Source organism: Bos grunniens, chromosome 7 (genome assembly GCF_055505025.1).
Source record: "Bos grunniens cultivar Pamir isolate PY7600 chromosome 7, Bosgru_T2T1.0, whole genome shotgun sequence".
NCBI lineage: Eukaryota > Metazoa > Chordata > Mammalia > Artiodactyla > Bovidae > Bos > Bos grunniens.
In genome coordinates this window covers 27,062,648-27,089,562 of record NC_141171.1, presented here as the reverse complement: position 1 = coordinate 27,089,562, position 26,915 = coordinate 27,062,648, and the positions used below count along the sequence as shown (strand labels likewise).

General features: G+C 44.1%; 1 protein-coding gene and 1 long non-coding RNA gene across 3 annotated transcripts in view; one reads left to right on the top strand and one right to left on the bottom strand.

Moving 5' to 3' along the window:
• Window positions 1–7,421, top strand: part of LOC147368951 (uncharacterized) — a 43,386-nt gene extending 35,965 nt beyond the window's left edge. For both annotated transcript variants that reach the window (XR_015166993.1, XR_015166992.1), the window contains 2 exons: window positions 1,838–1,981; window positions 6,064–7,421. This is a non-coding gene — a long non-coding RNA (uncharacterized LOC147368951). The remainder of the gene's footprint in view (window positions 1–1,837; window positions 1,982–6,063) is intronic.
• MARCHF3 (membrane associated ring-CH-type finger 3) overlaps window positions 1–26,915 on the bottom strand; it is a 158,006-nt gene that overhangs the window by 36,512 nt on the left and 94,579 nt on the right. Inside the window, exons 2-3 of the mRNA XM_086410538.1 lie at window positions 4,307–4,550; window positions 1,185–1,389 (exon numbers count right to left, since the gene is read on the bottom strand). Coding sequence (XP_086266664.1) covers window positions 1,185–1,389; window positions 4,307–4,494 — 393 coding nt within the window. The 5' untranslated portion in view covers window positions 4,495–4,550. The remainder of the gene's footprint in view (window positions 1–1,184; window positions 1,390–4,306; window positions 4,551–26,915) is intronic.

Below are 26,915 nucleotides of genomic sequence, written 5' to 3'. Positions count from 1 at the left end.
ACTACAAGATCAAACCAGTCAATCCTAAAAGAAATCAACCCTGAATATTCATTGGAATGACTGATGCTGAAGCTGAAGCTCCAATACCTTGGCCACCTGATGTGAAGAGGTAACTCAGTGGAAAAGACCCTGATGTGGAGAAAGATTGAAGGTAAAAGGAGGCAGCAGAGGATGAGATAGATAGCATCACTGACTCAACAGACATGAATCTGAGCAAACTCCGGGAGACAGGGGAGGACAGGGAAGCCTGGCGCGCTGCAGTCCATGGGGTGGCAAAGAACCAGACACAATTTAGCAACTGAACAACAAAAATACAAGACTGGACCCGGGTCTAAAGAAGAATCACGTGGCTCCTAAAATAGGAAAGATAATGTCCTGCCATTTTAATGGCTGGGTTGACAGCATCACTTTTAAGAAAAGAGATATCAACACTAGGTTATTAGCTGAAAAAAGCTTGTGTGTAATTTCTTAGGAGAGATTTTTTTAATTCAAACTCTTGCATATATACCTAATATTATAAGTGTTTTATAAATATTAATTCATTTATCCCTCATAGTAACTCCAAGAGGTGAAGTCACTTACGTAAGGTGTAGAACTAGTCAAACCCCAAAATGTAGGTCTTTGTGCGTTATACTACACCCCACTCCAGTATTCTTGCCTGGAGAATCCTATGTACAAGGAGCCTGGCGGGTTACAGTCCATAGGGTCACAAAGAGTTGGATACAACTGAAGCAACTGAGCACACACGCAGTTATACTTTTCTACAAAGATTTCTCAGACTAGGCAACCCAAATGCCCATTTATCTGTTGCTTCAAGGTGAGCAATGGTGTGCAAAGAGAACAGTGTTTGATCTGTTTGCTCCGTGTCACAGGAATGGAAAAATGGAGATCAAGTCTCTAAAACGTCCCCTATCTCCTCACACTGATTTCTTCTACTCTCTCATCTTCACTTCATAGAGGTCACCTTTCTGCCATTGGCTCCTGAGCGCTGACTCTGTGTCTCCTGTCTCATACATACACACAGGCACGCACACACACACAGACACACAGACACACACACACACACACACACACAGCTATTACTATGCTTCAATGAAGCGGCACAGGGTCTGTGAGCTGGGCATAAAAGCAGACATCATTTGCTCATTAGAGCTAAGTTTTCAAGACGTGCCCCAATTACTGACCTCCACCAACGGCCTGGGTTTGCGCTCGACTGCAAACCTGAAGTGGCAGAGTTCACAGTAGCTGGTGTTTGAGGACGACAGCCAGTGTTCCAGGCAGCTCCGATGAATTGTCCCCAAGGTCCCTGTACATTCACACGGAGAGAGCAAGTCCTCTTGACTGCTGCCCTCGTGGCAGATCCTGCACATCGGCCGGTCATTGAAGGGACTGCAAGAGAAGGAGGGGCACCTGCTGGTCACGGGCTGGTAACCACCGCCACGCCGTGGTCCTCCGGCTCTGGGGCCTTCGGACCCTCCTCCACAGCAGCTGCTCAGAACATACATCTGCTTTAAAACCCGAGATCTACACTGGCATTCGGCAGTGGGGTCCGGGGTCCTTGGGCATCTACTTTTGTCAAAACAACAAACTAGGGGGTGGCTAATACCAGAGTAGGCGGACCCAGGGACATAGTGAGGGAAAAGGAGCAATGTGTTATTTCTGCCTTGGATGTTGATGTAGTTCAGGCAAACTACCAATCGAAAAATAAAAATCATCCTTTTTTAGTAAGAAATTGTTTGCAAACAGCACCGATTATAGTTTCTAGACAAACCGAGTCTTTTGAACTAGGCCGGGACACTTTTGAATACCCAGAGGTTCTTTGTCTTTCTCTTTTTAGTGGGAGAGTGAGAGGAGGAAAACAGATGGGCAGCCGACCCTGAAGCCGCCATGCAGAACAGCAGCCTGAGCCGGAGCACAGAGCTGGAGCTTTCCTATGTTGCACTTCGGGCTGCTGAGGACACTCAGCTGAAAGCCGGTAAAGGTATGTCCTACCAAGGTGGCCTCAGTCCAGGGCTTGGCCTTTAACTTGGAAACATCACCCCTGTGAGGACTCATGGTGTTGTGGCTAGTGAGGCAGGCTCTGGAGTCGTGCCACTTGGGCTCAAACCCCAGCTCTGCTGCACATGAGCTGGCTCACTTTGGGCAATTAATGTCATCTCTCTGGACTTTAGCTTCCTCATCTCTAAAATGGGCTCAAAGCAGGGTACCTTCCCCATATGGTGACTGTGAGGATGAGAAAGTGTGATCCAGGCTACAAGCTTAGATGAGGGACCAGCCTGTAGTAAGTGCCTAGTTAATGCTCACTATTTTCACTTGTAGAAAAACTCAGGTCAGGGAAAATCAAATGACATGGCCCTCATCACATACGTCAAAGCTCCAAGTAAGACGGCCTCAGTTCTCAATGGATACTGGAGGGCTATCCACCTCTGATCAATGTCTTCTTATATTGCTGGAGGTCCTTATCGGGTATTAGATTTTTAAATGTCATCACTGTATGTGCCAACCCAAGGACTGGCCTATTTACTCACCTTTCCCCACTTCTTCCTGTCCCCCAAAGCGGACAGTGACCCAGGCTTATGCTAATCCCCCTCTCTCTGGTTCCATCTTTGTGGAAACAGCCACGAAAACACTGCTATTTCCCAAAGGCTTTTCTGGGGATGATCCTGGGACTGAGTGAAGGCTAAAAGGGGATTAAAAGAGGAAAGGAGGCTCCTTCCCACTTGCCAAAAGGAGCCCCACATGCTCAGGGGTGGGAAAAGAAAGTTTAAAGAGTTGACTTTTTTCTGTCATTATTCCTGGCCTCCATCATTCACATTGAACCAAATGCTTATAAAATTGTAAAAGTTCTGGTTTACACTACTGTATGGTAGGAGAACATGTAAAAATGCCTGACACACATGCGTGCGCACACACACACAAACTGGATCCCAGGTCTCAGGTGTTTCAGCTCTGCAGCCCACACTTCCTGATCAAATGAGGTGTTTGATGGCTCAAGGGTGACAGGGGCACATGCTGACAGATAACTATCTGTCTCAGTTCACAGCCGAGCACTTAGACTCACTGCCTCCTTGTATTCTGAGACCTAACCAATTGTTACAAGTTTTCCCAGAGATAGAAAAATATGTATTGACCCTTTTTTTTTTCATTTCTTGGCTTTGTGAAAGCCAAACGGACTGACAGCAGAAGGCACGTGGATAATGTTTATAACATGTGTGGGCGGGTGACTCCATGTCTGGCGGCCACCACTTGTGGGGCCAGGGAGTTCGGGGTGGTACAGAGAGTGCTGTGGTTTCACCAGGGGTCCTGTTGCATGTAGGGGTTGATGAGCCTGTATCTGCACTGGAGGAGTTGGCTGAATTGCTCAGACCAAGGTAAGCAGTTGAGGTCTGAGTGACTGACCCGAAGTTTCAGGGTCAGACGTGTCAGCAGTGAAATCATAGGGCATGTCTACTATTGAAATACATTTCACAGTCATAAGACAGGTCCCACTTACTCATTCTGAAATAAATGGAGACACCGAGGAGCACTCAGTGGCCAGGCAGCCTGTGGCTCTCCACATGCCAGTGGGCAGCAAGAGCACCAGGGGAGACCTCCAGGGACAAAGGGCTGGCCTGGATAAACCATGTCTGGGCTGCTCAAAGCCTTCAGTCTGGCTCAGTTCATCGCTCAGGGGAGACAAGCTGCGGGTGTTAATGATAGTACTTCACAGGGCAGAGTGTGTATGAAGGATCGTGGAGGGGGCATGTGGAGGGCAAAGGAGGAGGCAGCAGAAGAATCCCCAAATGGGGATGTGCCTGAGGAGACCCCCAGGAAGCTGCGCTGAACAGGCCCCCATCACGGGGTGCTGACTAGCCTGCACACCAGAACGTCACTTCAAAAGTTTTACCCACGTGTCCAGTCACTTTGGCTCAGTCACCTGAAACCGGAGGCCTCCTTGGTTCTATCCTAACAAAGGCGGCTACCTTTGTTAGTACCTGAAGTCGACAAGAAAGTAATTAACTGTCACAAGGTCAAAATAACAAATGTTAAGCAAGTGACCCTGCGCCTTGTGGGATCCTTCCCTGCCTGGCTCTCTGCGAGTGTGACTTTAAGCAGAAAACTCCACAGGGTGAGTTTTAGCTTTTTGCCCCATTGCTATAGAAACGGCAATAACAGAACTTGTGTAGTTGGTTTTTTTTCCTCCCCAGTACCTCCTCTCACCTGACACAAAAACCTGAGCGCTAATTACATTGCCTTCAGCATTTCACATCTGACAGAAAGCGCTCGGGATCAATTACAGACTCATTGATTTTAATGGTGGTACTACCTCTGGGTGGCGAGGGTCCGCACTACTGTTGACAGCAGCTGCCCGTCCTTAGCGGAAACTTGCATGACATACTGCGGCTGCCCATTCACCAGGCTGCCACAGTCCTCCACGGTCTTCACCACGGGTGCAGCGGAGCCGGTGCAGTCTGGTAGCACTTCGGGCAGGTGACTGCAGCGGCTGGTTGTCATGGTAACAGACAGCAATTACTCTGCTAATGGCTTCCACATTCATACAGGATTTCCATCTAAGAGAGATCAGAAAACAGTTTACTTGGGCAGGGTACTTAATAGAAAACGGAGAATTATGGCCACCATCATCGTGTCATGATTTAATAGAAATAACAGGTGGTACTTTATCTTGCAACCATTTACAAAGCACACGCATACCGCATACACTCAGCCCACGAGAAACAGTAGATATGGTTATGAACAGGACAGTGAGCATGTCAGTGTATGTAAACACCGAGGATCGGAGAGGGGAGGGCATGGTGGGCCCTGCAGCCAGATCTGAAGAGAAGATAAGCAGTTCTCCCGCTCCGGGCCAGAGAAGCAATAAGTCTTTGTTGACACTCTCTCAGAGTTCCTAGAACCATTATTAAAACCGTTTGCAACTATTTTTTTCTTGGAAGCAATTTATTCTCTATGCAGCTTCATTCTGAGATGCTAAGATTAAAAAGAGACTGAAGAAAGGCAAAAAGAAAGGAGAGAAAAAAAAACAAAACCATGTGAATTTGGCCAAGTAGCACCTTTCTGGGCAATATTTGCCAAACATGAATCGCTCAAATAATGAACCACATTTCTGACTTTTCCCATATCTGTGTTCCATAACAAAATTATCTACTACGTTAAGTCTTGAAAATTAGCTTCCTTTAAAAAGTTAACCTATTTTAGCCTTGTCTTAAAGTTATTCATGAAATGATGAGTTTGATGAGCTTGTTACACCAATTTTCTTTTAAAGATGTTTATTTTTTTGGATGTGGGCCATTTTTAAAGTCTTTGTTGAATTTGCTACAATATTGCTACAATATGTTTTAGTATTTTGATGGTGAGACATGTGGGATCATAGCTCCCGGACCAGGGATTGAACCTGTACCCCCTGCATTGGAAGGCAAAGTCCTAATCACTAGACCTCCAGGCAAGTCCGTATATATATTTTTAATGGACATTACAATAAATACATTAGTACTAAGCTTTTGGTTCTTTTTGTGTACCACTTAAAATCTAGGGACACTGCCTTCTCAGGGGTGAACACAGATGAATGAGGTCTCTACCACCTGTTAAGAATAATCCATTCTTAATAAGGACCTTACCTTGCTGACACATAGCCTGCAAGAAATTCTGTTCCCAATTTGTGCAGTGTAGGCTTGAACTTGACCTCAAGTTCAAAGCATTCAGACCCAGTGGAGTAAGGAACTCCACTGCATCTAATAATAGATTTGCACGTGATGTGTAAGAAATAGAGGCCTTAAGAGAAACTTGCAGGAGGCATTTGTTTATGTCTAAAGTTGAGAGGACACAGTTTCACGGTCCATACACACCGTCTCTGCCCAGCCTGCTCACCTCGAGCTTCTGAGCCCGGCACAGCAGTGGCAGGGCTGGTGGATAGACTAAGTTCCTGTCAATTAGTAGTCTGGGTGGTCAAGACCCCAGGTGTAAATAAATCTGCCTCCCAACCCTGAGGATTTTTGGAATTCCTCAAAGGGTTATTTTCTACTAGATATTTGTCTCTATTTACTATATTTTACTTGACTCCTACAGGTTTGGAAAATAGAGTCTGCCCAACTTCCAGAGCAATGTCCATCCACTGGACATTCTCAGGAGGAGAATGCCGGACTTTCAGATGAACTTGAGCTGATGCGGTCACTGCTGACAAGCACATATCCGCAGCCCTGACCAGCGGATGGGAATGGAATCCCCTCCTTCCTGCCGAGGAGTCTGGCTGGCCTCCCTTTCCTGTCCTCCTTGGCTGCCTCTAGTCCTCTCGGGGTCTGCGGTCTGGCCTCTCCCAGGAGCCCTTTGAGAACTGGCAATGGGGCCGGGGCTGTGGACACCAGCCATGGTCTGAGGCCTGATGTGAGGCAGTGGCAGGGCTCCGAGTATCATGACCCTACAGCCTTCTCAACCCCCAGGTACCGAGCATTCAAAAAACCCAATGAGCTGATTAGCTAGTATAGTGTTGCTTGTTAAAAAGGATTTGTCTCTTTTATTTTTTCTCACATTACAAAATCAAAAAATATATGTTAAAGAAAGTACAGAAAAGTGCAAAGAAAATAAAACTCACTCAACATGCCACCACTTGAATAACCACAGTAAACTTTTTGGGTGGATAGCTTTTTAAGTTTTGGCAGGATTGGCAGGGTGGAGCTGATTTGTAACTGGGGTCAGATAGCTTTATCTTTTTTTTTCCTCAAAGTTTTCAGACCGCAGAACAAAAAGGATGTTCAAAGGTCAGCTTCGAAAACTATGTCTAACCCCTCTTCCCTTGGCCTGCCCTGATAAAGCCCCATTGACATGATTTTAAATTCTCATAGTGCCTGACAATCACAAAGTGGAACTTCCTGGCACAGCTCTCTTGCTTCACAAGGCAGCCATAGATTAAGAGCCAGGGGTGTGTTGGCAGGAAAAGCAGACACAGTGACCTTCTTGCCGTACGAAATCATTATGTCTGGGTGCGCTCTGAGAGTCTATTTTCGGATTTTGCATAACTCCAACTCAGAGGCCCAAGCACTCCCTCCCCCCATTACATGCAGCTGCAAGGAGGAGGAGAAGGGATGCAGAGTGAGAAAAGGAGGCCCGGCCGGTCAGCACTGAGGCTGCCCTTAATGAGGGGACTGCCTCTTAGACACATGAGGTCCCCAGTTTCATTCACTTATAAACTTAAGACTAAGCCCTCACTGAGGGCTTCCCAGGTGGCGCAGTTGGTAAAGAACCTGCCTGCCAATGCAGGAGATGCAAGAGACGCAGTTTGATCCCTTTGGTCTGGAAGATCCCCTGGAGAAGGAAATGGCTACCCACTCCAGTATTCTTGTCTGGAGAATCCCATGGACAGAGGAGCCTGGTGGGATACAGTCCATGGGTTTGCAAAGAGTCAGACTCAACTGAGCGACTGAACACACATAAACACACACACACAGGTAGTAGTTCTAAATGTATGACCTAAATCTGCAATAAAATTGCCCTTAAAACAGTTCTGGAAGTAGAATTTCCTTATAAGTATAATTTTACTTTTAGATGATAGTCTTCATTTCACTTGCCTTCTCAAAGGCAACAGAGCTATTACCCACCAGCTGATCAGTTTATTCCATTCACAGAGAGCACCAGGCACTGAACTGGGCATAAAGGAAAAAGATTCCTCCTCTACTTTGCTTTCTCCTGCAAGCAAGCCCTGGCTCTTTCCCTCATGCTCTGCACCCAACTTAGCAATCAGTGTCCTGATTGAAATGATACTCGAGTCCAACACTCACTGAAGAACATACCAGCACGTCCGCTGACCACCACACACCAGAATAATCCTGACGTACTAAGTCCGGTGTGCCAGAGGTGAGTCCCCACGCTCCTTAAAGACTGTGTCTTGAATTGAAAATGCAGCGGGAGGGATTACATGGAGGATGGGCACCTTGACCTTGGCGGGAAGGGCTGAGTGGGCACCAGCCCCAGAAGAGGGGGTCTAATCAGGTGGAAGAAGAGAGAGGGGAGCATCTCCCCAACCTCAGTGAAAAAGAAGCCCTGAGGCTGAGATCAAGGCATGGGGCAGGAGTGGTTCTCGCAGGCTGCGGGCATCAATTGGCATGCACATGTTTGCACCTGAGGCAGTGATGAATGGCCCACTGCTTTGCCCTGTCTCTTCCAGAGCCACCTAGGAGAACAGCAGGCTCTTGCTGAGGATGCTGAAAATAGTCAGGCTGTAGCCCAAGTCAGGGTCTGTGGCCTAGCACTGGTCTTCCACTGATTTTCCTGAAAAATTTCAAGTGCCATTTGATTGCCTTTTTTTTTTGTTTGTTAAAATCAATACTGCTCCTGGGAAATTCCCCCAAGAATTCTGCTCTCTGGATTTCTCAGGACAAAAACACTAATGCTGGGAGGGAGCAGTGTCCGTATAAATGCGAAACCTCAAATTACACTGATGGGAGTTCTTTGTTGGTTAGGTTTGACACCTTATATAATTCCTCAGGCTGAGAATAAAACATGATTTGGCACTGGCCAAATTCTGCTGCACTCAGTGGGCGGACTGGGAATAGGTGTGTGAGAGGGAGACAAATGAAAAAGGAAGGAGTGGCTACAGAAATGAAAGCTTGATTAGACAATTGTGAAGATAAAAAGGACTGTCTGTGAAACTGTGACCCCTTTAAAGGCTAGAGTACAGTTTCATAAAAGCATGGACCCAACCAGGCTGCAGCTAATCATGGCTGAACGGGCTGCTGAAGGTAAGTGATTTCCATGGGAACATGGCTGGCATCGTGAGGATGCATTCAGAGGACGTGGGGGAAGGGCAGGGAAGCAAGCCGTGCTCACCCCTGCAGCCTTTGTGCCCTACAGCCCCCGAACCTCCCCAAAGATCGTGGAGTTACAGGAAAGGCTCTGTTCTTAGAAGCAGGACATCCAAGTCTGCGCCCTGGCTCATCACTCACTGGAGTAAACCACACAGTCTCTCAGACTTTGCTGAGATTTTTTGCATTTGAAATCAGAGTATTGATACTTCCTGAGCCACCTCTTCTGGTTATTTGTGAGGTCTAAAATAAGATGAGACATGTGAACGTGCTCTGCAAGTTGGATGAGCCACGCACAGGGAGCTGTGCATATGCACATTTTATTACTACATTAACCTTCTTTCTTGTTCTTTGTCTGGCCTGAGCTGCATCTTGTTTCTGTCTTCTATAACTGTCTTCTTCCATTGCCGGTCAATTTGTACCCACTGGACCCTTTAGATCACACTTGAGCCCTGACCTTGTACCACTCGGTCTTCTCCCAGTGGGAGTGCAAAGGGAATCTTCCTTGCACCCAACTTCTCATTCTCCCGAGACTTGTCACCTCCATAGCCCCCTACACAGGTTGCACTTTTCCCTGAAAATATTTAGTAAAGATCCATGATGAAAAATTACTATTATGCTTGGTATTCGTATCTGTTACCGTAGCTACCCTTACCTTGGGCTTCCAGGTGGCACTGGTGGTAAAGAACCTGTCTGTCAATGCAGGAGACTTAAGAGATGCAGGTTCTGTCCCTGGGTCAGCAAGATCCCCTGGAGGAGGGCATGGCAACCTACCCCAGTATTCTTGCCTGGAGAATCTCATGGAGAGAGGAGCCTGGTGGGCTATGGACTAGAGAGCCACAAAGAGTTGGACACGACTGAAGCAACTTAGAATGCATGCAAACCTTTATGTTAGCTAATCTACTGCATGATAAATACACTGAAAAATAAAACAGAAGCCACTCCCAGATACTTTTTCAAGCCTGCTTCTATCAGAGCTGTGTTTTCAGTGCCAAGTCAACTTTAATTTCTCAGATGTAAGATGAGAAAGTTATTTGGGGGCGGTACCTGGTACGTTGGCAACTCTATTTGGGTATAAAAATTGTCCACAGGATTTAAAGTTGTAAATGGGCATAATACTGTGTGTATGCTGGCACTAACCTAGTCATGTGGGCTGCCTGGGCAGTGGGCTGAACAGGCCTAAGCTCAGAGGGGTATTCCAGAGCTAGCCTGGATCTCCAGATTCAACCCTAATGATAATTCCAGAGATTTTAAAAAATAGGCTCCTCAGGTCACAGTACACCTGGAAGGGTCCTGTGTATCATCTCCACAATCAGAGTTTTCAACAGAAGGATTCACTCATTCTTTCATCCATTCAAACAAGCATTTCTTGAGAGTTTACTACATATTCCTATAAAGTTTCTGGTAGTACAGAGTCTAACCATTTCAAGTCCTGCTTTTCATTTCCCAAAGATAAGCACAGGTCACCAAATAATCTGGAGTGTTCCCCAGACTCTCTCCAAGGCTGCAGAGCCATTAGGCTCTGTACGACAGAGTGGGCTTTGTGCATGAGTCCACTGTATGACAAGGCTGTGTATTGTCACCCTGCTTATTTAACTTATATGCAGAGTACATCATGCAAAATGCTAGGCTGGATGAATCACAAGCTGGAATCAAGATTGCTGAGAGAAATACCAACAACTTCAGATATGCAGATGATACCACTCTAATGGCAAAAAGTGAAGAGGAACTAAAGAGTCTCTTAATGCGGGGGAAAGAGGGAGTGAAAAAGCTGGCTTAAAACTCAACATTCAAAAAACTAAGATCATGGCATTTGGTCTCATCACTTCATGGCAAATGGAAGGGGCAAAAGTGGAAGTAGTGACAGATTTTATTTTCTTAGGCTCCAAAACCATTGCAGACAGTGACTGCAGCCATGGAATTGAAAGACTGTTGCTCCTTGGAGGGAAAGCTATGACAAACATAGCATATTAAAAAGCAGAGACATCACTTTGCGGACAAAGGTCTGTATAGTTAAAGCCATGGCTTTTCCAGTAGTCATGTATGGATGTGACAGTTGGACCATAAAGAAGACTGAGCACCAAAGAATTGATGATTTCAAATTGTGGTGCTAGAGAAGACTTTTGAGAGTCCCTTGGACTGCAAAGAGATCAAACCAGTCAATCCTAATGAAATCAATCCTGAATATTCATTGGAAGGTCTGATGCTGAGCTGAAGCTCCAATACTTTGGTCACCTAATATGAAAAGCTGACTCACTTTTCGATTGGAAAAGCCCTTGATGCTGGGAAAGATTGAAGGCAAAAGGAGAAGGGGGCAGCAGAGGATGAGATGGTTGGATGGCATCACTGACTAACGGACATAAATTTGAGCAAACTCCAGGAGATAATGAAGGACGAGGAAGCCTGGTGTGCTGCAGTCCATGGAGTTGCAAAGAGTCGGACATGACTGAGTGACAATAACAACACTAGCAATCATGCACTTGCTAATTCAGAGGACACCACTCCATGCCCTAAATTTGAGGGAATGAAAGTGCAGAACTACGGCATGGCTAGATGGCTTTCTGCTCCCACAGAGCTGTGCATCGTTAACACAGATCCAGGATTCAGAAACCTGACTTTAGTTTTACATGAGCAAATCTGCTTCAAAAGGGGTCTCTAAAGTGTCCCTTAGCCTCTTCAAGGAGCTGCATACTCATGGAGCAAGTCCTCCTCTAATGAGGCCAAGGAATGGATGATACAAGTCGGTTGGTAATTGAAAGGGGGAAAAATAGCAATAATGACCTGTCTAGGAACTTTCCCCTCTGAGTTGAATTCTAAGAACAGTCTCTGAGAATAGGAACACTCTTTGATAGAATATTTCCCTGGGTTTTTAGGCATGTTATAACCAGACAGTACACTGCATGGCTGATGAACTGACTTAGAATTCTGAATGTTCAGAGAAAATGAAGGCAGGCAGGAAATCACACACTGACCTTCCTTTCCAATGAAAATGGAGCAAATGACTAATTTCAAAGCCATTAACATGTAAAAGCAGCATATTTCTTCTGAGAACAGGGCACAAAGGCTCTCCAAGGAGATGGCTGGGACATGATTACCAGCAACATTTAAGTTTTCAAAAACATGCCAAGGAGGCTATTCACTAAGAGCGTGTTAGCGGCAAAGTAGCTGCTTCATTAAACTTAAATAGCCACAGCAGGGCTGTGCTTACAGACCCAAGCTACCAAATTATACATTTCTTTTCTGGATGCTTCACTGACCTCATTATGTAGAGTGCAGAGTTTGTCATTCCAAATAAAGTGACCATCCAAGTCTTTATAAACATGCCCATCAGGTGCTTGGTAAGTCTGCAGCGTGAAACACTAGGGGCCCAGTGAATTAAAAAAAAAAAAAGAAAAAAACCCTCTTTTTGTCGTTTCATTTTTCTCTGCTACGTGCTCATTGTCACCCTTACAGAGCAGAATAAGCAGGTGAAATGCCTGTTTCCAAGCATGAAGGAATGTTTGATTTGGGGGTTATGGCATTTTATTGAGAAATGTGTAAATACCAATGATGAACCCCGGGGAGAAAAAAGCCCAGACCAGCATAAGGCAAGCTGGGTCCAGAGAGAATTACAGCTTGTTCCCTGTGTTCTATTTGAAACTTATATCCAGAGTTATTTATCATTTCCCATCCATGTTATTAATTCTGATTCTCAGTCACAAAAAGTATCAGACTAATTTTTCTTCCATTTAAAATGACTATATTTTATTTTCAGCCAGGTAAAATTCTCTAGTTCTGCTAAAGGCAAGTAACAATTATCATATTTATACATACTTTTCCCCCCAAGAAGTACTCATGAAATTAATTCAGATTTTGGAGACACTCCCATTTTTTCATTTTATTTTAATTATACAGAGGAAAATGGCAATTAAAATCCCACAGCAACAACCCTGTGTGTTCAAAGACACAGTGACGGCTGAATCACACTTGTAAATAACAACTGGTCCTGTCTGGGACGCCCTGCTGAGTTAGGGGAACCGAGGGGAAACAGAGCTGCCCGGTTGAGTTCTGGGGGCTGGTGAACCATCAGGGCACATCAGAAAAGTTTAAATGTCAAGTTTGAAAAACAGATGGGAGCAGGCAAAGTAGAATGAGATCTTCATGTGACGTTACTCAGAGATGAGCAATAAAAGTGTATGGTTCAGATGACATACAGGGTGCCCTGTGCTGTCTAGCATAAGGAAGGTATGAAGGGGGTGGCGCACTGACCAGGATGTCTGAGGATATGGGAGGAAGCTATTTCAGCTACAAGTGAGGGCTGAAGATGCTCTGAGGACTGCAACTTCTGGATTTGTGATTAGGTTCATACACATCTTCCACCAGCGTCCAACTGAATGCCCATCATTAAAGGAAGTTGATCTGGGGCAAATTCCAAGTCGTGTCTCGCTCTCCTCTGTACAAACAACTCCCTACTAGCTATACAGATGTGCTCCGTCTTGACCCCAGCCTCCTGAAGCCTGGAATCAAGCCAGCTATGGCTTATTTTAAACCCCAGCATTCCCCAGGGCTTTCCTGGGCTGCATTTCACCAAGGCCACGGGGAGGTTGCCATCCTGCCCTCTCAGGAAGCAGGGTCCAAGCTCTGCATTCTGCCGGGCTTGGGGGCCCAGGCCTCTCTGCAGTGTTTGTTGGAGCCCCAGGAGACGTATGGCTGGCTGACCTCCATTTACACACAAGGATATCCCAACTTACTCAGCTAGCCGAGGAATAGCAAGACAAGGGCAAAGCCCAACACTCTTCGGCTTGTGCTTTTTAGCTGTGTCTCTGGCATTATGGGTAGGCTCCCCATCACATGCTTCATATTGCCGAAGGTCCCCAAACCCCACTGGTTCTTTCTCACATGGTCAGAATCTCTAGGTATTGCGTGTTACCTTTGTACATCCTTGGCTTTGGATTCAGAGGAAGCTCTGGGGGACGTTGCAGGGGAGGGGACAGAGCCTTGGCTTTGGATCAAGGAGTCTAGGGTTTGAACTGCCAGCCAGCACCCACTTGGCACTGAGCCTCAGCTTCCTTCCTGACACTGTGGCCCTGGGATAGATATGTGCCTGGCCTGTGGTGGTCACTTGGTAACAGGCAGTGCTTAAGACCGCAATGCCTGGACCCAGAGATTGTAATACAGAGGGAAGTAAGTCAGAGAGAGAAGAACAAATACTGTATATTAACGCATATATGTGGAAGCTGAAAACATTGTTATAGATTATCTTATTTACAAAGCAGAAACAGAGGCACGGATGTAGATAACAAAGGCATGGATATCAAGGAGGGAAAGGGAGGGACAGGATGAATTGGGAGGTTGGAATTGACCTCAATATATACATGACCGACACTACGTCTAAAATAGATAACCAATGGGGACCTATTGTATTACACAGGGAACTCTACTCAGTGCCCTGTGGTAACCTAAATGGGAAGATAATCCAAAAAAGAGAGGATATATGTACGCTTATAGCTGATTCACTTTGCTGTACAGTAGAAACTAACACAGCACTATAAAGCAACCATTCCAAAAAAAAAGACTGCAGGGCTGCAGGGTCATCTCACAACAGTCGGGGGCCAGGGTGAGGAAGAGAGGTCCCTTCCAGACCCTACCTCCAGTCCCCTTGCCTAGCCCATCTCTCTGCAGCCCTCCTCACTTCCCTCCCATTTTCCCAAGCGAATGTCTTGTAGGGGCTGAAATGCTTTGTCAGTCTTGTATGAACAGAGGTAAAAACCACAGCAATGCCCCCTGGAATTACTCTGCTCTTGGACACCACTACCCTTTCACTACACACACTCACACATACACAAAAAAACCAGTTTCTTTTCACTGGTTCCCTAAAAGTGTCCAGTCTTTTAAACCATCAAGATATAAACAAGCACGAGAAAAAACTAACACTTAGCCCAGGACCAAGTTATCTGAGCCGTTTTTATCACTTAATTTCTTCACAGTTGTATATCCTAAATTCTTGTGGACCATGAACTTGGTGGTGAATGGGGCCTCATTTGTGCTTGCTTCCTACTTACCTCAATGCAAAGCACTTCTGAACCTCTTCAAAGGGACCTCCGAGGCCTTATGTTTTCTAAGGAGAACACATGGCCCCTCCTGCACTTGCTTCTCTGGCTGGCTGTCCCATCTTGCCATGCCTCTTGACTTTGGTGGGTGCACTCGTCCCTGCATCTTACACAGCCCCCACCTGTTGGAGCACCAGCTTCACGTGGACTTGTTCAGTGTGAGAACCCGCCCACTCTCTCCCTAAGCCTCCAGGGGAGCTGAGCCTTCACAGTCGGCGAAAAACGCCCCAGAGCATCAGCTTATACAGAGGGATGTCTTCCCTTAGGCCTCTCAACCACTCAGAGGGAAGGACCTAAATCAAGTATCTGATCTGTTCATTTCTTTGTATATTCGTCCTTGCAAAAATAATGGGTGAGGTTCCTTAACCTCATCCCACCTGTTTGACAGAAACAAAAGCAACTTTTACATGGACACTGAATTATTACTCAAGATCAAACAACCAAATATATAGAGGTTTACCTTAATGTTAAAGTTTTCATCTGATGGTAGTTTTCCTTCAGAACAGATGAAAAAATCACACTGTTGATGGCAAGAGTGTATTTTTCTATTTTCATAGCACTATTCACTTTCCATTCTCTAAGTACTTAATAAATACAGTGGATCTTTACTGCCTTCCAGGGTGAAAATAACCGTTATACCCCCACGGAGCTCATTCATTTGCTTTATGGGCTAAAAAATCTCTAGTGTGTCACAAATTAACACAGTGTTCCCGAGGACTGTGTCTTACTCTTGAATCTCCAATTTCACTAATAAATGTGAAAAACACATGTAGCCAGATAGGTCCTTAGAGACCAGGCACTGCAGATGCTGAAGAAAGCAAGTTATTCCAGCTAAGATCAGCATTCACTTTCACACAGGGGACTATCTGTCTCCCAAATCCCCTCCAATTGCTTGACATAAAGCGATGAAACTGGTTTTTAGTAACTACCTCCAAAATCTAACAAAACTTTTTTTTTTTAAATAAAGGATATTAAAAAAATTTTTTTTTATCATTAGAGAATGATCTTTTGCTAATCACATCTCCAATGGATCCCCACCACCTTCTGAGAGAGCTGTTACTCTTTTTAGAATATTTTTATCATGAAAAATTTCAAACAAATAGAATTCAGGAACCCACATATTTTCCATCATCTCAGTCTAACAGTTAATCAAGATTTGACCACGCTCATTTCACCCTTACCGCCTTCATTCTATCCTATTAAAAATTTTAAGCAAGTCTCAGAAATTGTCATTGTACCTCTATATACTTCAATATGAATTTCTAAAAACATGGACATATCTTACAGGACTGAAAAGCCATGATCATACCTAGCAAACTTAATAATTTCTTTGTATCATCTGTCATCCAAACTGTACTCAAATTTCTCCAATTATCTTGAAAAATGTTTTTTTCCAACTTTAAACTTTTTGTTTTGTATTAGGGTATAGCCGGGGCTTCCCCGGTAGCTGAGCTGCTAAAGAATCTGCCTGCAATGCAGGAAACCCCAATTTGATTCCTGGGTCAGGGAGAAGGGATAGGCTACCCACTCCAGTATTCCTGGGCTTCCCTGGTGCCTCAGATGGTAAAGAATCCACCTGCAATTCGGGACACCTGGGTGTGATCCCTGGGTTGGGAAGATCCCCTGGAGGAGGATATGGCAACCCACTCCAGTATTCTTGCCTGGAGAATCCCCATAGACGGACAAGCCTGGCGGGCTATAGCCCATGGAATCTCAAAGAGTTGGACACGACTGAGTAACTAAGCACAGCACAGGGTAGAGCCGATTAGCAATGTTGTGGTAGTTTCAGGGAACTCAGCCATACACGTACATATATCCATTCTACCCCAAACCCCTCTCCCATCCAGGCTGGCACATAACATTGAGCAGAGTTCCATGTGCTATACAGTAGGTTATGGTTGCTTTGTTTAAATGATCCAGACAAGGTGTAACATCTATACATCTAAGTCCCTCTCACTTGCACACAGTCACCTCTCTTTTTTCCTCCATGCTAAAGAAACTCATACACGGCTCCGCATGAGCCCATCTCAATAGCCACACTTTTTTTTTTTTAATTGGAGGCTAATTACTTTACAGTATTGTAGTGGTTTTTGCCATACATTGACATGAATCAGTCATGGGTGTACATGTGTTCCCCATCCTGAAACCCCCTCCCACCTCAGGGTCATCCCAGTGCACCGGCCCTGAGCACCCTGTCTCATGCATCGAATCTGGACTGGCGATCTCTTTCACATATGATATGCATGTTTCAATGCTATTCTCCCAAATCATCCCACCCTCACCTTCTCCCACAGAGTCCATCTGTTCTTATACATCTGTGTCTCTTTTGCTGTCTCACATACAGGGTCATCGTTACCATCTTTCTAAATTCCATATATACGCATCAGTATACTGTATTGGTGTTTTTCTTTCTGACTTACTTCACTCTATATAATAGGCTCCAGTTTCATCCACCTCATTAGAACTGATTCAAATGTATTCTTTTTAATGGCTGTGTAATATTCCATTGTGTATATGTACCACAGCTTTCTTATCCATTCATCTGCCGAAGGACATCTAGGTTGCTTCCATGTCCTGGCTATTATAAATAGTGCTGTGATGAACATTGGGGTACACGTGTCTTTTTCAATTCTGGTTTCCTTGGTGTGTATGCCAGGCAGTGGGACTGCTGGGTCATATGGAAGTTCTATTTCCAGTTTTTTTAAGGAATCTACACACTGTTCTCCACAGTGAATAGCCACATTCTTAATTTTTCTTGTAGTATCAGCGATCAATGCAAAGAAATAGAGGAAAATAACAGAATGGGAAAGACTAGGGATCTCTTCAAGAAAATCAGAGATACCAAAGGAACATTTCATGCAAAGATGAGCTCGATAAAGGACAGAAATGGTATGGACCTAACAGAAGCAGAAGATATTAAGAAGAGATGGCAAGAATACACAGAAGAACTGTACAAAAAAGATCTTCATGACCCAGATAATCATGATGGTGTGATCACTCACCTATAGCCAGACATCCTGGAATGTGAAGTCAAGTGGGCCTTAGAAAGCATCACTACGAACAAAGCTAGTGGAGGTGATGGAATTCCAGTTGAGCTATTCCAAATCCTGAAAGATGATGCTGTGAAAGTGCTGCACTCAGTATGCCAGCAAATTTGGAAAACTCAGCAGTGGCTGCAGGATTCGAAAAGGTCAGTTTTCATTCCAATCCCAAAGAAAGGCAATGCCAAAGAATGCTCAAACTACTGCACAATTGCACTCATCTCACAAGCTAGTAAAGTAATGCTCAAAATTCTCCAAGCCAGGCTTCAGCAATATGTGAACCGTGAACTTCCTGATGTTCAAGCTGGTTTTAGAAAAGGCAGAGGAACCAGAGATCAAATTGCCAACATTCTCTGGATCATAGAAAAAGCAAGAGAGTTCCAGAAAAACCTCTATTTCTGCTTTATTGACTATGCCAAAGCCTTTGACTGTGTGGATCACAATGAACTGTGGAAAATTCTGAAAGAGATGGGAATACCAGACCACCTGATCTGCCTCTTGAAAAATCTGTATGCAGGTCAGGAAGCAACAGTTAGAACTGGACATGGAACAACAGACTGGTTCCAAATAGGAAAAGGAGTTCGTCAAGGCTGTATATTGTCACCCTGTTTATTTAACTTATATGCAGAGTACATCATGAGAAACGCTGCACTGGAAGAAGCACAAGCTGGAATCAAGATTGCCGGGAGAAATATCAATAACCCCAGATATGCAGATGACACCACCCTTATGGCAGAAAGTGAAGAGGAACTCAAAAGCCTCTTGATGAAAGTGAAAGAGGAGAGTGAAAAAGTTGGCTTAAAGCTCAACATTCAGAAAACGAAGATCATGGCATCCGGTCCCATCACTTCATGGGAAATAGATGGGGAAACAGTGCAAACAGTGTCAGACTTTATTTTTCTGGGCTCCAAAATCACTGCAGATGGTGACTGCAGCCATGAAATTAAAAGACGCTTACTCCTTGGAAGGAAAGTTATGACCAACCTAGATAGCATATTCAAAAGCAGAGACATTACTTTGCCAACAAAGGTTCGTCTAGTCAAGGCTATGGTTTTTCCTGTGGGCATGTATGGATGTGAGAGTTGGACTGTGAAGAAGGTTGAGCACTGAAGAATTGATGCTTTTGAACTGTGGTGTTGGAGAAGACTCTTGAGAGTCCCTTGGACTGCAAGGAGATCCAACCAGTCCATTCTGAAGGAGATCAGCCCTGGGATTTCTTTGGAAGGAATGATGCTAAAGCTGAAACTCCAGTACTTTGGCCACCTGATGCGAAGAGTTGACTCATTGGAAAAGACTCTGATGCTGGGAGGGAGGAAAAGGGGACGACAGAGGATGAGATGGCTGGATGGCATCACTGACTCGATGGACGTGAGTCTGAGTGAACTCCGGGAGTTGGTGATGGACTGGGAGGCCTGGCATGCTGCAATTCATGGGGTCGCAAAGAGTCGGACACGACTGAGCGACTCATCTGATCTGATCATTTAAGTTGTTCTTCTATCTCCTGCATTTTCTGGAAACTTACTGTCAACTCTTCTGCAACAATAACTCATTGGTGGCACTGTGTACTTATTTACTGCATCATTGCAGAAGGCTCCTAATATAATAATGATCCATTTTTAGTGGCTTCAGGTAATGAATGGCAGGTTGATTCCTTCATTGTGGAGGTCTTTATGATGTTTCTAATGGTCTAATGATTGCATCCATTGATGAGAGGTGCTTGAATCAATGATTTCATTTGGGGTCTACAAAATTATGCTTTTTCAATTTGAACTTCCCTTCCACATTTAGTGACTAGAATTCTTATGTGAAGAAGAACTTCCCTTCATCAACCCTTTCAATCTGGTTATTCTGAGAAACAATTTGCACAGAAAAGGCATAATCATTTCTTCATTCCTTCCTTTGACTGCCAGTTTTCAGAGTAAGGGACTGGTGCTTTATATATATCCTATTACTAAGTTGTTTTTGTTGTTGTCTGCTGCTGCTGCTGCTGCTAAGTCGCTTCAGTCATGTCCGACTCTGTGCGACCCCATAGACGGCAGCCCACCAGGCTCCCCCATCCCTGGGATTCTCCAGGCAAGAACGCTGGAGTGGGTTGCCATTTCCTTCTCCAATGCATGAACGTGAAAAGTGGAAGTGAAGTCGCTCAGTCGAGTACGACTCTTAGCGACCCCATGGACTGCAGCCCACCAGCCTCCTCCATCCATGGGATTTTCCAGGCAAGAGTACTGGAGTGGGGTGCCATTGCCTTCTCCGCATTATTGTCTGTAAGTTGGTAAAGAATCCACCTGTAATACGGGAGACCTGGGTTTGATCCCTGTGTTGGGAAGATCCCCTAGAGAAGGGAAAGGCTACCCACTCCAGTACTCTGACCTAGAGAATTCCATGGACTGTATAGTCCATGGGGTCACAAAGAGTCAGACACAACTGACCAACTGTCACTTTTATATTATTTTTACAGGTCCATCTGCCTTTGCTGCTGCTGCTAAGTCACTTCAGTCATGTCCGACTCTGTGAGACCCCATGGACTGCAGCCTACCAGTCTCCTCTGTCCATGGGATTTTCCAAGTAAGAGTGCTGGAATGGGGTGTCATTCCCTTCTCCATCATCTGCCTTTATTGAAGTTAAAAAAAAAAAATCAAACCATCACCCTATAACTAACCCTTCTGCTTGAGTACAGAGATCTGGATTTGTAATTTACGAGGACAAAAATTAAGTCTGAGCACAAATCCCTGTCATCTTGTAGCTGTCTTCTGATGGGAAGGCCAGGCACTGTTTCCCTCACCTGCTTTGGTATATGACTGTCCTCTATAGGTCTGATAAAGTCTTTCTCCAGGCCTGCCGCTCACTCCTTGCAGACAGTGATTGTCTGCATTTACGGATCCCTTGGGAAAACGAGAACAATCATTAAAATCTCCCCTCTTCTGCTAATTGTGGCACAGATGACTTAGTGTCAAATTGCCCCTGTGGATTTCCACCATCGTAGTATTTACTAAACACATCAGAAGGTGCCTCCAGTCTGGAAGCCATCAGCAGAACTACACCACTTTAGACTGAATAGCTGAGGCTATCAAGTCAAAATCACATTATTGGGCTTTGTCTATGATCCGTCAGGAAGCCATTCCCGTCCCGTAAAGCCTTCAGGTACCATCTGGCATGGCCACACCCAGCTCTAGGCTGCAAAGGTGGTGCTTTAACACGCTGGGCGAGCTTCCACAGGGGAACAAATTACATGTGGGTGAACTCTGCACATGTATTAGAAACAGCTCCTTCTCGTTTTCTCACTAATAAGGGGGAAAACACTTAGGCCCTTCATAGGTCTTCCTTAATGATGGCTGACAAGTCTCTGAGACTGACAGGAATCCAGGAGCTTTCTTTTATGCTCTCTAGGAGCAGAGATATTTTCTGCCCATTATCGCCTTGTTTTACTGACAGGCATCTGTCAGTTAGACATTAAAACAGAGTAATAATGGGAAGATAATGGCTTAGTCCACACACTTCAAGAAGGAAGCACTCATGAAAAATGTGTATTTTGGGAAACCTAGAAACTCATGTGCCCATCTGCAGTTCTATTAAGTTGGAAATTGAGTGGAGGATAACAAAGCAGTGAGAAGAGGAATAACAGAGAAAAGGGATCAGAGGAAATTCGTAAATGGCCCTGCAGACACCAGCAGGGACCGCTGCTCTGCCCAGGAGAGGGACTGGTCAGGAAATGCATCCCAAAGAGGATGAGGAGGATGAAAGCAGGCTTTTTGGTTTTTTTTCTGGCCTCACTGGAACTCTCTGAGAACTGCTGAACCAGGGAACGGGCAGTAAACATCTTCCACAGCTCTGTAAATGGAGGATGTTCACACATTCTGAAATAGCATAAATACTGCCTTTTGAAACGGAGGTGAAAAGGGAACTGCGCACTTTAAATAAACTAATAAAAGCAATTCAATTCCTACTGAGAATCTTTCCAGTAAATAGTTCTCTGTCAGAAAGCAATACCATTACTCAGTTATCTGAATCGCCAACCACATGTTCAGGTCCTGACTTCTTGGCTAATGCAAATAAAAGCATATCCTACACACACATATCCTACACACACGCCCTGTATAATACCGTCTTTTTTTCAATCCAAGGAAACTTTAACTTATTCAATTAATGATTGTAATAGAATGCCATGTTCATGCTAACAGTTCACTGTAAAATCTTACCATCCTGGATTAAGCCATGGAACCTAGAGCCTACGCAAGTATAATTCCTACCGTGAAGTTCTAAGGTGGGCATGCGTAGGAGGAAAACAGATGCCATTGTGTCCAGTGGCGGCAGTCAACTTGACTAGGAGAGAAGCCAGAAATCACTAGCCTCTCCAGTGAAGTAGTGTTACAATTTTCTTTTTAAAAAGTAAAGTGGGGGAAGGTTATTTTCTGCAATGATTCAACATGTGAGCCACAGAACTGGACACCTTTGGTTTGAATCCCAGAGTTTCCATCTATCAGTTCTGTCTTCCCAAATAGTGGAAATGAAATTGTGCCCATCTCATATTTGAGGATTCAGTGCAATGACTTATGTAAAGTGCCTAACATAGAGCTGGGCGCACAGCAAACACTGCTACCTGCAATATTGTGCCAGGGCCATGGCAACTTCAAATGTCTGTAGGGTAATCTATGTTATTTGATATTTCTGCTCAAGCCAACATTTATCAGCATGTGTGTGTTTAGTTGCTCAGTTGTGTCTGACTCTGCGATGCTATGGACTGTAGCCTACCAGGCCACTCTGTTCATGGGATTTCCCAGATAAGAATTCTGGAGTGGGTTGCCATTTTCTTCTCCAATAAATCACAATACTGATACTAATATGGGAAGCAGTGCAGTACTGAGAGGCAAAATGGAGAAGCAGAAAAAAATATGAGCTTAGGATTCAAGCACCTGGCTTTAAATACTGGCTCCTGCCACCAGTTACCAGGGTTCAACCTTGGATACGATGCTTCTCTTCAGGTCAAGTCGCCCATCTTTGAAAAGGCAGAGGGTGGCTGACTTTCCTACAGAGTCACTGTGCGGTCAGCCCACAGGGTATGTGCAATGCCTAACCCAATGAGAGCCCACTCAGTAGTATCTCCCATAATTATTAGAATAACAACGGCTCTGGAGAGGGACAGAGGTGGGCCTGATGAATCCTGCACTAGATGCTGTGATACTGGAATGGACATGCCAGAACTTGCCAGGGGAACTTCAGGGTGGGGCTGAACACACATCCCAGGCACATCAGAAGTCTAAAGAAATTGTTACTGGAAAGTGAAGTGTGCAGAGCCTATTATCTTAAAACACTGCACCAATATAACACAGAATATAAAACTGTCTCCTTTCACACGGCCGGCAGGTACGAGGCTTTGGGGAGCCAGGTGGGCCAGTATAGCTCTTGGAACTTTCCCTTTATCCTCCCTGGCTTTACTAAAGAGCCAGGTACCATTTTGGCCCTAAAGTGATGTAGCCACTCTGAAGTATTCAGCATGGATACAGAGAAATGAATGGTCCCATTCTTTTCTGAGGAAGATGTGTCTTTGCACTTTCCTAACAACAAAGGGAGAATCAAATTGAGTTTGTAATTCCACTTCCATCTGTTGATGTCAACATTCCCAGAACCGGGCACGGTCTTTATCTTGTTTACACAGTATTCAGCACAAGGCCCGCTCAGATGTTTACTAGGTACATTAGGAAGAAAGGGATGTTCTTTTAATAAAACAGGGATATGTGGATGGAGAAATTTACAACTTTTTGGATTTTTAAGTCATAAGGATCTGCACACTTGAAAGAAGTTAGAATCTACTGCCTCATGGTTTTTATTAAGTTCTACTTTGAAGGTGACATAAAATATGTGCGTCTGCTAGGGGAGAAAATGCAACGAAAGCTAATCCGTGATGACAGTGTGTACAGATGCAAAACGAGGCATGTTGATTTCTCCAGCTTGGTCTGTTCATAAATTGGACTCATTCCTTAGATTTACAAACGATGATCACTATGATAAATTCAATAACAAAATTTTCTGCTCTAAACATGGCATTCTCTTCAGTAACTTTTTAGAGCCCTTAAGTGGTTTTGATGTACATGAAGGTAAAAGCTGGGGGAATTAAAAATTACACAAATAATGAAGATGAGTTCCTAGGTGAATTACCCATTACTGTGAGGCTTTTGGATATTTTCATTATAAAGAGTAAAAAGGCCATTTAAAGATACTTGTGTATGTACAAATGATTGTAAAGTCATTCTCTTTATTTCTTTCCAACTCCCATAAGCCTCTTTTATTAGTTCCAAGGAATAAAGCCCCAATCTGCTTCAGTAAACTGCATTATTTTTTAAACTACAAAACATACGTGGTTTCTTTACATGAGCAATCTTCTTTAATGGCAATGTGGTCATTGCGAAGACTGAATTAAAAGGTATGTTTTACAGATTTTTCCCGCTGCCTTCTAACCTCTCTCTCTACTTGCCCTTTTTAAAAAATATTATTAAAACCCACTTCTTTTCTCACAAGTATCTGGCATATAATATTTGCTGACTCATTCAATGAATAAATGAATTCACTATCTTGATATCAAATTCTGGATCCAGATACCTCATATTTCTAAATCAAGGCTGATACCTCATATTTAGAAATACAATACCCTCTATCTCATTTAACCTCCAAGCAGTCTAGCATTCCCCTCTATTACTTGACAGTTACCTATATTTTAATTTTTTTTCTTGAATTTCGGATAATCCTTATCTTCATTACCAAACTTGAAATCTACAGGCTGTTTAGAAAAAGTAAGCTGCAGACCATGAATTTGAACTCTTAACCTGGAAATGACTTGCAAGCATCTCTAAAACGAGTTTCTAATCCCCTTCCCCACTTGCCCCAGGCATGTAGTATGAAGTTGGCATGAAGGATACTGTTGAGAAATAGTTATCCTTAAAGAATGAATGTAGTGAAGAAAGGACTGAATGAGTAAATAAAGGTCTGTAATACTTAGAGGTAAAGCAATCTCTATTTCCCCGTCAATTCAGGACACTTTGAAATTGTAGGAAAGGGGGATCTCAGGTCAACGATCCCATCCTGTCTATGTAGGCTTGATTTGCTGTGTGAGCCAGACGCATGGTGCAAGCTGCATGTTTTTGGCATCCTGATTTGGAACTTGAGGGTACATTTTCCCAGCGGGGATAAAATGGCTAGTTAGAGTTGAAATGGTACCCTTACTTCCACATTCAGAAACCCTATTATGTGATTGGGCTCTTAAGAGCTGCTGTTGGAAACCATCACATCATCAGGTTTCTTTTTTGTCACCACACACCATGTTCGCAAGTTAAGGGAGGCCTGCCCGTTCTGTTTCTGAATGATGTGAAGTAGCAAAATCACCAGAAAACGCTACTGTCCTAAAGAAAAAAAAAATGTTGCTATTTTATAAGTCATCTGAGGTGTGATGGTTAATTTTATGTGTCAACTTCACTGGACAGGATGTCCAGACATTTGGTCAAATACTATTCTAGGTATTTCTCTGAAGGTATTTTGGGATGAGTTTAACATTTAAATTGATAGACAAGCAGATTGTCTTTCCTAATCTGGGTGGGCCTCATCCAATAGTAGAAGATCTGGATAAAACTAAGGGTTGACTCTCCCATAAATAAGACGGAATTCTACCTACCTACCTACCTACCTACCTATTTTTGAGCTGGATATCAGTTTTTTCCCTGCCTTCAGCCTTGAAATAAAACACTGGCTCTCCTTAGGTTTCAAACCTGCCAGCCTTTGGAAGCAAACTTATACCATCAACTCTCCTGGGTATCCAGCTTGCCAACTCACCCTGTAGATCTTGATATTTGTCAGCGTCTATAATTATGTCAGCCAATTCCTTAAAATAAATCTTTATCTCCCTCCTATCCCATTGGTTTTATTTCTCTGGAGAATACTGACTAATATAGCAGGAAGCACCAAGGAACTGATAACCTAAAAATACACATATGTGTGTATGTGTGTGTGTATACATATATATATATCAGTCAGTTCAGTCGCTCAGTTGTGTCTGACTCTTTGTGACCCCAAGTACTGCAGCACACCAGGCTTCCGTGTCCACCACCAACTCCCAGAGCTTACTCAAACTCATGTCCACTGATTGGGTGATGCCATCCAACCATCTCATCCTCTGTCATCCCCTTCTCCTCCTGCCTTCAATCTTTTCCCAGCATCAGGGTCTTTTTCAATGAGTCAATTCTTTGCATCAGGTGGCCAAAGTATTGGAGTTTCAGCTTCAACATCAGTCCTTCCAATGAATATTCAGGACTGATTTCCTTTAGGATTGACAGATTTGATCTCCTTGCAGTCCAACTGACTCTCAAGAGTCTTCTCCAACACCACAGTTCAAAAGCATCAATTCTTCAGCACTCAGTCTTCTTTATGGTCCAACTGTCACATCCATACATGACTACTGGAAAAACCATAGCTTTGACTATATAGACCTTTATGGCTTTAAAATCCATGAAGCAAAATCTAAGCAAATTTCCGTCCATCTTGTTGATACTCAGGCTGTTGTAAAAAAGTAACCCATGATCCCAGTCACACATTGAGAGAGTGGATAACAGGGATATGATGGGCAGAGAAGACACAAGTTCTTCTCAGCATGTGATGAGCCCTCACACACACTGAAAAGCAATTTGGAAGTGTGTTTCAATGGTCTTAAAATGGTTGTGGCTTTCCTTTTAGGAATCTATTTTTATGACATAATGTTTGAACCTCTCCTTAGGGAATCTATTTTAGTGACATAATCAGAAATGCAAACAAGGACTTAGGCACAACCTGCAGTCTCTTTTATGCAGTGCAGGATTCCCTTTAGTCGTGCAAGACAACTGTCCCACAGCCGAGCTGTTGTACTTAGTTGCTTTAGTCACGTCCGACTCTTTGAAACCCCATGGACTGTGGTCCGCCAGGCTCCTCTGTCGGTAGCATTCTCTAGGCAAGAATACTGGAGAGGGTTGCCATGC